Below are 12,002 nucleotides of genomic sequence, written 5' to 3'. Positions count from 1 at the left end.
AGGTCAAGTTGCTGGGATTTAATCTGGTTTTGTATAAGTTGCTAAAAGGCATTTTGGAAACCTTTTGCGTCTCCTTGGTTTCATGTTTATTTAAAAATGTGAAACCATACACATTATTATGTATCATAATCAATACTTTCTGAGATAAATTAAACTAGATTTTGGACATTGGATTATTGCATGTAAAATGCAAGGCTTTCATTGAGTAACTATCCAAAACATACAAAAACGTTTCTATGCGCACACCCATGGATGTCCTTCTAGTCTGAAAAACTGTAAATAAGCTTATAATATATAAAAAATAAACATATTGAAGAACAAATGGCTGACAGCCAACACAATTATAACTATTAGTTATTTGAAATGTGGGGTCGATATACTGGTAGGAATCATATAAAGTTTTTAAAATCCCATTCACAATATACGCAATAAGCACTTAACTCTTCTCTTCTATGATAAAGCACGGGGATAATAATGTTTCATATGTGTACCGAAAGAGAACGGAATAATCTTGACCCTTCATGACTCTACCGTAATAGAACATTTCCAGATAAGTGGAATATAAAAGTATTGTTGTTGATTAATGATACACCTTGTTATTACCGTTATAAGATATGATATTACTCTCGTCAACTTTCAAGTTGAAGGTTGGCAAGTATATACATCATACAGTACATGTATGCTAGAAATAAATTTAAAAAATGAGAGTATCATGTTAAAATGGTTATCTTGATAAACAAATGTATAGTTTGTTTTATAACGTGTAAGAATGGAAGATAACAATCTAAAACATGAATGCTTGACTATTCACATTTAACCCTTTACTTTTTAACATTGTTTCCTCTTCCAGTTGTCAACTTTTACCTGTGATTTAATCACGTGTTATTTGATCTCAACAAACCCATAAAAATCTTTAAAAAAACTTCATCCTTTCATAAAGTTTCAAATTTTATGACTTCAAACACGAGACCTTTTTTCTAAAATTTAGAAAGAGCAAACGACAAAATCTCATAAAATCTCAGACTAATGAAAGCTTAGAGAGTATCTTTTACAGTTCTTTAATATTTCTAATGATGATGTTGGATCACATGTTGGTACTAACAGAATGCACATTTTCTCGATATTAAAGTAGATATTGGGAATGACTGTTCAGAATTGGTTAGTTCGAATATGTCTTTTCTTAATACCACATAGTGGTGACGAGATATTTATTGAACGTAACGTTATCCAATTTTCTGGTGAACCAAACCATTTTTTGAAAGATGGGATAATCCTTTCATCTGTATAAATTCAGAATTACCTTGAGCTTAAGCAAAAATATATATTTTCTGGCCCACGAAACTAATTAGACTTTATTCACTTCATATGACATAATTTCATGTGTCGGGGCAATTAGACCAGCCTTATTGAAATGAAAGAAGCTTCTTATTATCATTTTTAATTGGATTTATGTTTTTATTAATAATTTTATCCTTTTTCATTAGTTATGGCAAAGTATTAAAAAAAAATTAGCTTTAGGATAACGTTGATTTCTCATGATCTCATATCTTCATCATGTTTTTTAATCTTTAGACAAGAAAATCTAAAACTAATGATTATCATGTACCCTGGTAAGGTATCTTTCAAAAAATACACCTCTATTTTTTAATAACTATGTTTGCGCTGTATGGCAGGTTGTAGGGAAATTGAAGAAAAGGCACCTTATACTTCGGATTGGACGATATAACAAGGCACCATTTTGCAACAGGCTTTATACTCCTATGAGCCCTCGACAGTTAGTTGGAGGTGACTGATGACATTACATTACTGACTCCTTTCATTTTAATTTAATTTTCTTCAGCTCTCTTGCACATACGGCGTACTCTTTGAAAATTTTATACATATACATGTACATGAGTTGATCGAATCTTTTCTAATGATTCCAGGGCATCCACATATCCATCAAACATATACACGTATGTTTTAATCTGTCATATTTATAAGAAAACTGCCATCGATTAAACTGAGAACCAGTTTGGGAAATATTGGGAGCATTGCTGCCGTGCGCTAGAAATTCCTCGAAAACTTGTTTGTTTTTCAAAATAAAGAATTAAAAGAAGGTTAAATGAAAATTGTTTTTAATACTTCATATTTTCAGACTATAACTTCCTTTCCTTTCCTATCGTTCTAGCTTTTGATAGTAGATTAATGTACACCATTATTCTAAAACATCAACCTTTTTCAATGTAATCGTCATGAATAGACACAAATTTAAGAATTTGATAAATACGCTAAGAAATGAAAGTGTCAATTGATTTTTGTGTGCTATTACAATGTTATTTTAAAAGGGATGTTTCCAACAACATTTGTGTTGCTAATAAAACTCGACATAGATGTGCAAAGAGACATTAACTTTGAATATAGTCTATTTTTTGGTTACATTTGATGATATTTCTTTCCAAATCGTTACCAACAAATGTAAAAATAACATGTTTTTTTCACCTATCCATGATTTCATTCAACCAAATTTATAATCAGTAGCAAACTAAATTTCCCAAACATTTTTGATTAAAGTAATTTCAGTTCAAAGGTTAAGCAAAGGGACTGATTTTGTTAAACCTATATTAACAAGATTCAAATTTGAAATAAAACAGGTATATGGAAAGACAGGACAGATAATCCCCACTTAAAACTGACCAGTAACTTCTGAAATAAGAGACAAGAGTACACCGCCCACTCTCTCTACTCGCCTGTATCGACCTCTTGAGCCAACCGGCCAGCTCTGGAGAAAAATAGCCATTTATTTTAACTGACATACGACTGCCATTCTTTAATACTATTTGCCGAGAAGCTAATGTCATTCCCGACGCTATTATAGACCTTATTAACGACAACTAGAGAATAGGCGGTCCCAGCTACTCTTCCTGATTTTCATTCCCGCGAGTCAGGCGACTTTAAAGTTTATCGAAATTTCCCTGCTTCTGTTTTATTGCTGTACATGAATACGAGAGAGCCATAACGCGGCTCTAAGTTTCCTTTTTACGACCCAAGCATTGTGCAAGCAGTCTGTGTGTTAGGCTATCAAGTTGTAGGGTAAGTGGAAATTTTATGAACATCATAAACAGAGAGTTAATTGATTTGAGGGAAATATATATGACACAGACTTCGCTTCACTGATCATAACCTTTCTTTTATATCCTTCAACTTCAAATTATCATGGCATTTTCATTTACACTTTGAAAATTTCGTGAATATTATTTTTTTAGATAATTATGATGTTTGTTTGAGATTAAGTAACTATAATCTAAAAATTATCAAGATTTGTCTGATATTCTCTTTAAAGTTTTCCATCTGAGTTTTTATGTTTCCTGAGAATCACTTTTGTTTGTTTGTAAGAATGTTTTTCATGCATGAATTGACTCTAGTTTTCAGAATAATCTATGGCATCGTAATTATTTAAGAAATTAGATTTATGCTTTCTCAAAATGACTTACCTTATATGCAGTTTCTTTCAGCCTCCATTCCTAGTAAAAGCAGTCCCAATTTTTAAAACAGCCACTTGGAGGCACTCCAGCGTTTTATTATTTGGTTTTAAGATTACCTACTTCATACATATTCATTTTATTTCTTTACGTTTGCTGCAGATGTTCATAGTAATTACTGAGTTACTTTCTAATTGGCTTTTACCCTTAAATTGCGCTCATAATTTACTTTGAAAATTTAAGAATAAACAGATCGACATTCATTTATGAGAAGATAACCCAATGTATATCAAATATTTTTGTTGACTTTTGTTAAAAATTCGTCGTTGTGCAGAATAATGCCCGAGTAAAAAACAATACAAAGTAAGTCGTAGAAATATTTGAGACGAAATAGTAAATACTTCTTATGATTTTTCCGTGGAGAAATTGTTTTCGTTCTAGAGTGTTTGGGGACTTGGAAATAATTCAACTCACTAAAATTAGTTTAAGAAAAAAATTGAGGTGAACATCATTATTGGAAAGTTTAAGAGTTCATGATTTAAAAAAAAAATGAACATGAAAAGAATATTTTACGACACAAATTTCTACCATATGAAAAATAAAAAACTATTGGTCATTTGCTGCAGGAAAAACTAATTTTTTAGACAATCTATCGGACTAAATATGAAAATAATCCTTGTGATTTGATATGACTGACAAGTTATTAGACTTCAATTCATTATTAAGATATCTTGATAAGTTTATAATCATACACACCGTATTTTATTGTTTTTATAATTATAATGAATAATATCAATATTCTGGTAGCCAATTCATCATTTTAACAGCTAGACAAACCGCAGAACAAAACAAACCTATAATAAATTACATGTGAATATGTCTTTATTGAATATCAATCGATCAAATCATTGGCTTATTTTATTGCAATGCTCGTTTATTAACTTTATACTAATTTCAAATAAAATACAGATACAATATTGTGACGGATTATTGTAAATTCTTAATTTTAAGACATAAACTTTTCAAATCTACCTTTTTAATATCTCAATTTCGTATTGGTTGTGTTTAAAACTGTGAATTTCATGGTTTATTTAAAATTCAACGAAAATATCCCATTGTCTTTACCTATTAATATTATATTTGATAGATATCTCATAAATTAGAAATTTAATGTTAATATTAGGTAAGTTTTAAATCTTGTACATCTTCACAAGTATGAGACAGTAGTATTTATTAATGAAACTGTACATGAGTTAATGTCAGATATTATATACAAAATGAAACATAATTCATTTTCATTTCAAATATGCGATATGTTTACTAAAAAGAAATCAATGTTTTTGGTGAAATTTTATATTATGCCATGCCTTTATTTTTATTCAAAAAAGAAGTAATCTTACTATTAAAGTATATTAAATTCATAAGAACAAATTATAGTTGAATTAACCCACGATTTAGATCTCTTCAGAACAATATTAAATTAAAAATATTTTGTGTTTTTAATTCAAAATATGCAATAGGAAATACAATGCTATTGACCATTTTAAAATGATTTTAAATGCAAAAAAAAATCTTATTTCTATTAAAATATTATGTATACATTGTAAATAATTTACAAGATAATGTGTGAAAGAAAATATTTGGAAATTTTAATTTTTATCTTTCTTAAAAGATGCCAAGTTTTCTTAAAATTAATGAAATTATTATATTTCTAGAATTATACTAGTCCTTATAGAGGTTTTTTTAATGATTCCTGTTACGTTATTTATGAAACAAATATAATAGATGTTCGCTCTGAATCTAAATTATGGAGACCATTTAATTTTCCTTGGTGCACAATGTATCGAAGTATTTGAAATATATAATTATCTGAAAAAGTTACATCCATTCGCGAATATTATATTGCGACATTTAAAATTGCCGAACTATGAACCTATCGTATGTTTTTGCCGAACTTTGAGAACTCCGTCACGCTATCGATTGGCAATGCATCTTTCATCTTTTTCTACTGAATGCGTCTTTTGTAGAAAATATTGTGAGTTAAGCATATCGTATAATGGTGGGGATTAAGAATTTTATGATAATATCTGCTATCAAATTGATCTTATTAATTCTTGCAGATTAACTACCAACTAAAATAGACATAATTTATTACCTCTTAGATTCAAACATTTACAGACTTAAACGCTTCTCTTATCTTCTTTTTTCATTCAATCAAATCAAAGAAACGCACCAAAAAATCATGAATATTAAAACTCCATATTTGCATAATTAATGATGGTATTAATTAGGCTTTAGATTTGAAAAGAATGAAATATTGGCATCAAGGTTAAAATACTATGATTTATGGAAGACTTACTTTAAATATTTCCATGCAATTAAATCCCAAATTCTGTTAAAGTGATTGGAGAAACTGTATACATTGGTTATTTACTAAAACATACTACGGACCACAGACATAGAGTACTAATAAACTACTATAAAATGCCTCGTAAAAATGCCTAGGAATTACTTATATTTATCTCCATTGGCTATAAGGAGATTTAGAAATTAAGAATAATGAGCAAGAACTGATTATGTCCTATTAAAATCTTTATTTCTGACTTATTTACTATCCATAATTATTGCAAATTGACAGTGATTTTTAATAATCTTAGCTCGAGGCATTTCAAATCCTAGAGTTCTATTCTACACATTTTTTCTCCAAATTTGCTGGTATTTATCATTAAGAACTCGCTCGTTAATGAAGCGCACTTTTGGGAAAATAATACCTATGTTAATTCCAGGATATTTTGGACTTTAGGAAATACATACAAGCTAAGTATTAGTTTCAATAATTTCTAAATCAACATATTTCACACTTTATCTTAACAAATTGACAATTATATTCGATTATTGTCGGATGAATCCTTAGTTTTAGTATAACAAAATCTATAATTTATAATTTTCGTGAAAAGAACTGCTAGTATTTTATCATAAAAAGATACTTTATTATTTGTATTTTCTAACAAATTGGTTTTGTTTGATTCCGGTGACTAATTTGGCCACACATGCCATGCACTGTTACAACTGAACAATTTTTGAAAAGTCAACAAATCGGAGCACAATAAAACACCATAAAATTGTTAAATGCATGGTCATACATGCCGAAAGCATCAAAGCTTTTGAAAGAAAATAATGGGTATTCATTATGTGGATTTATTCAAATGTTGAATGTTAATATGTGTGAAAACATGAGGAGGAATATTTAATGAAGGTAAATTATAATAACCGGAAAATTCATTTGTTACTAAATGTCTGTATGATCATTCGCTTGGCTACATTTTCAATATCAGACAGAAAAAAGGTTAAAATTTTAAAGCATTAATGTTACGCTTGAAAATCTCAACAGAAGTGAGCGGAACAATAGAGAGAAACATCTAAAGATGTAAATAATTTCACAAAATGTGGAAGAAAATTTGATAAAGATAAATGATAAAATTGCTTTATGTATATTATTGATTTTTCTTTCAAGAAAAACGGAAAACGTCTACGGTAGCCATCTTGGAAAATGGATTTTACTTGTAAATTATATGAGGGTATTGATTAAGAACGGAAAATAAAGAAAATATGAAATCTTCCTTACCTTCCTATATGTACATTATTATATTAATATGGTAATTACATTAAATAGAACAGAAACAAATGTAGTATTCTATAATCAATACAATTTATCAATGGCTCCTACTTCGTATTATCTTGTTTATAGTTAATAATAATAATTTCCTAGATCCATCTAGTATAATCAGTGACAAATACAAATACACATCAAGATCAAGTTGTAGCAATACAGATATTTCCTAATTCAGTTTGTTATTATCTGGTTTTGTCGACATAATGTTATAGTCGACACGTCTCCCCGTATATCTCACTTTATTTCTTTCCTTGCCCTTTCACTGGCTGCTTACAAGTTTTATTATTTTTATGTTCTTTGATAAATTCACGCCTCAAATCAAGTTAAGACGGACTTGCGAATCGTAAATCTTGAACAGGACACATAAAATCCTAATAATATTATCAATCTTTTTGTTGGTTTAAATTTAATATATTAAGTAATAAGTAAAAGATAAATAAATCGTCTTTGATCCAATGATTTAAGGATGTTTAAAGTTTATATCAATTGATTTATGAACAGTATTATTGCCACTGACTCTTTAGCAATTAAAAAATGTCGAAGATGGCCAAGACAACACCCTCAAAGTGTACTGCATTACTGTAAACTTACTCGCTCACCTCTGTTAAACAATTCAAACGGTTCCAACTTTGGATATACCAATTTTTCAACCCTTCCTAAAAGTCCATATTAGCTAACATTTTAAACTAATAAAATCTGTACACGCAAAACAATTCCATTAACCAAAAATCTCGTGCAAAAGTATGAAAAAATCTGGAGATATAATTGTATAGTAATCATTTCTTTAACTTTTACCTTTACTTTTTAAATAATAATCATTATAGGAACCTCGAGAAATTTTCTGATTAATTTTTGTTTACTTTTAAGTTACTAGTATGTGAAATATTCCTATTTCAAAATAAAAGAAAAATGGAACACCTTGTTCGTAAAAGTGGCGTATTATTGGTTATCACATACCGTAACATTTTATTATTTTGGTGAGTTTGGTTATTTTGAAATTTGATTCGGGACAACATGATAAATATGTTAGTTTAGAAAGAGATGATAGGTTTATATAAATAGAAAAACAAACTTGATATGGCCTGTTTCTGTATCATATATATAATCTTATTTAGGAGAGAGGTGTTGAGATAATTGAGAGGATACAGGCCATCTGGTAGAATGGTCAGAATTAAAACTGGCCAATGTCCACTTCAATTTATTTCAAAAGATTTTCTTTTAAGTAGTCTGTTTTAATATAACTTATTCTACATATTTTTATTTAAGCTTCTGTTTTTCATTTAAATAATTTCAACTGATTTTTACATGAAAAGTATTCATAAAAATGTATATTATTCATCATTTTAACATGAATTGTGCGATTGACTTCGGAATTATAATTTTACTAAAATCGTAAAATTCATATTATTACATTTACTAAAAGGGTATATAACATAATTTATTTAGTTGTACCAATTACATTTCAAGCCACAGAATATATATATTACTTTCATTATCTTTAATAAAGATATGAGAAGATGAATAATAGAAGAATAAAAGAATTAGTCATGCTCACGAACTAGATAATTCTTATATTATTTAATAGGCTAATTAAGACATTATCTAGTAGCTGGGAAAAAGAAAATAATTTATTCTGCGTGTTTTATTGTTTTCAGTACTCGCCTTAAACATTAGTAATAAATGAAGAACTAAGAGGCAACTCTGATTCATGCCCTTTCTAATCAGAAGTATAGATAAGCAATAGATATATTGAAAGAAAAAACGGTTAAAACACTTTGTATAAATGTGTATAATAACAAAAGCGATACACCTGGTCATGATAGGAAGATCTGTTGTATTCCGTATGGTAAAAATACATACATTAAATTCAATGGTTTGACTCCAGACATAGTACTTAAATTCAACCGTAAACGAATGCCCGGAATTCTTTTGGGGGCAATAATCCGTAGAATTCTGTCGACTACACGCGTTAGGTGTGAGCATCCATTCTTTATAGAAATGACTTTCACTTCTAATTCGTCGCCACATTTGTCACACACTCTCTCATGACAAAACATTAACTTTAGGATCAGTGTGAAATATGAAAATAGCCAGAAAGAGAAAAGTCACTCTGTGAGAGGTCGACGTGCCACCATCTTAAATCAAATCATGTGAAACCAAGATCACCAAGAGGCTGTCATTCAGTCCACACTATTACCAAAACAACCATTAATGAATATGCAAATTAGGTGAAATTGTATCCTCACTAATAATGCTAGTATTGATGAAACCATGTTCATTTCGAAAAACAAATTACTATGATTAATATGGATAGAGGAGGTCGATTGAAGGGGTGGCTCTCTCTAACATTGATTGATGCTTTTTAGAACAAAATAGGAAATATCGGGGTAATATAGATATTAAGCAACATTTATGAAAATATAATGTCTGAAAGATTATTCCAATCTAGATAATCAAACAAGAATAAATCGAGGAGTAGAAATAAAGCTGACCGAAAAAAGATCTGTATCTAATATATAGTGTGATGTAGATATATTTAATAATAACTATCCCACAGTACAAACAACTGATTTATTAGAAGTCTACCGCCACATGAAGTCAATATTGTTTGTTCTCCTATACTACACATGCTATATTGAGTCGTCACTAGGCATACTGAATAGATTCGACTATCATTTAGATTAGCTCACTCATTCGCTCTGCCAGAAGTATTTTGAAAAATTACTATATAATATGGAAAGTGCTTGACATTTTCCTTTGAAGTGAATATACATCATCGCACGCGACATAGGGTGGTAAGGGATATTCGTTAAGCTTACCTTTCAATATTATATCTATCCCAAAATCTCACCGAATTTGAGTATATCATTAATTTTCTATTTATATTACCACTAAAACTCCAGTTGACTATAGTCAACATTTCTCAAAATAACATAGTAACACGGGACTGCTTTCTCTAGCGGAAGGAAAGATTATCCACTGTAATGAGGTTGCGGTTCAAATCGGGTCAGAAAGGCTGCTAACGATTGGCTGTCGTCTAAATGTTCTATTTTATGTGAAGTAAGGTTGAAGGGTTTAGGAACCATTTCATTGACTTTCTGCAACTAAAATTATTTTTCTTCTTCATGGTTTCAGAAGGGATAAACACTGGAATAAGCGAAGATTGTCAATATAAAATGAGTTCGTATCTCCCGGTTCGGCATGGAGCGCCGAGAGAGGATCTACACAGTGCTGAAAATACGGGATATATGGACCATTTTCTAAACATCCCCGATATATGTCCGACTGGAAATTACCGAACTCCGAGATACTACATGCATGGTTCCTATAACACAGATGCCTGCCGTATGGATGCAGCTTTACAACAGAGAAATCACGATTTGAGAATGGGTCTCCAGGCTAACCGGTCCTTTTATCCAAATATGAACATGCACGGTATGCGATTTGGTGAAACATGTCCGGATCCACAGGCTAACTGTACCCCGTCACACATGGTAAGAACAGACAACATTAGTCCTCTCACTAAAGATGTTGGTGGAAATGGTGGTGATACGGAGACTCCCTCCTTTTATCCATGGATGTCAATTGTAGGTTAGTACGTTTTACTACTTTACACCGATAAAATTCCATCATAAACTCAGCATAAAATAAAACGGGAGCAATTAAAAGGCTGCGCATTGACCCAGTCATAGCGATTTTACAGCTTCTTCTCTTTAATGTATACACCTTCGACTAATAGAATTGGAGCACGGAAAAATTATTTCTTCCATTCTCATTAAAGTAAATATCACTTTCTAGACACACATGGCCCTTAGAGTTCCATAAAATTTCATTATCCACATAAATTTTTGGCTGTAAACCTTGGACTGAGGGACCCATATCTTCGTTTTCGAGCATTAAACCGCTTCTCACTTGAGTGTAAATTGGAGCAAATGTTTCTATTGAAAGTGAAAAGTCGTTTTGAAATTTTATTACCATTTTAGTAGAGATTTTATGTTTAGATTTCCAATGGGGATATTAGCCACCATCTGTATGCTAATTCTGTTTGTAATATATTTCTGTAACATGGTGGAAAATGATCGTGTAACAGTCAATAGATGTTGATGTTGTTAACTCATTCACTATTATGTTATATTGACGTAATTATGTTATAATACAATAATCATGTTAATATAAGGCTAAACTGAATGTCATGTTATCAGAAACCTTGTATTGTATTTTACTAATCGATACACACTTCAGTATTGACTAGAACCTTTACATTAATATTTTGAATGTTGAAGTTTTTTCAATTCAAAATTGAGGCGAAAAATCGCCTCAGTGATGTATTATATGTTTTAAAAGAGGAATATCACAATACATCAATACGGGACTCTAATTCAAATTATGTAGGCTATTTAGAATTGTTTGAACTGGTACTTATTTCAAATTCAAAACGAAAAATAAACGTATCAATAAAATTTATATTTAAATGTCCAATGAAATGACAATGAAACTTCGTAGCAGATGTGATGCTTCATTTTTTAAAATCGAAATTAGAATAATAATCACATAGAGAAATACCACAACATATTTTTCATGATTTCATATCAATATTTAATTTTATGTTATGATAATAAATATAGAGTAATAAAATAAGAATTTGCAGATTGAATTACATAAATGTTGCATTTTTGGACTTCATATTTTTGTGTAGGGCATAAATGAGAAGACTAAATATGTAAAATACTTCATTACAACAGCTCAGTTCAAAGTTTTATTCATGATTTACATCTCATATGTCAATTAGTTGTATTGCCTCAGTCGTATATTTAAAATTTCAATTCATGAATTTCATTTATGATACAGACAATCATGGTCGTGATTAG

At 29.9% G+C, this 12,002-nt stretch overlaps 1 protein-coding gene across 1 annotated transcript; it reads left to right on the top strand.

Annotated features, from left to right (window-relative positions):
• Positions 1–10,310: 10,310 nt before the first annotated feature.
• LOTGIDRAFT_156932 (hypothetical protein) lies at positions 10,311–12,002 on the top strand (the record flags this gene model as incomplete). The annotated part of the gene is made up of 2 exons (XM_009048198.1): positions 10,311–10,725; positions 11,983–12,002. 2 exons carry the CDS (start codon positions 10,311–10,313, stop codon positions 12,000–12,002), a joined length of 435 nt encoding a protein of 144 aa, XP_009046446.1.

The sequence above is a fragment of the Lottia gigantea genome (assembly GCF_000327385.1).
Source record: "Lottia gigantea unplaced genomic scaffold LOTGIsca_12, whole genome shotgun sequence".
NCBI classification, from domain to species: domain Eukaryota; kingdom Metazoa; phylum Mollusca; class Gastropoda; family Lottiidae; genus Lottia; species Lottia gigantea.
This window is presented reverse-complemented; position numbering and strand designations above follow the sequence as displayed.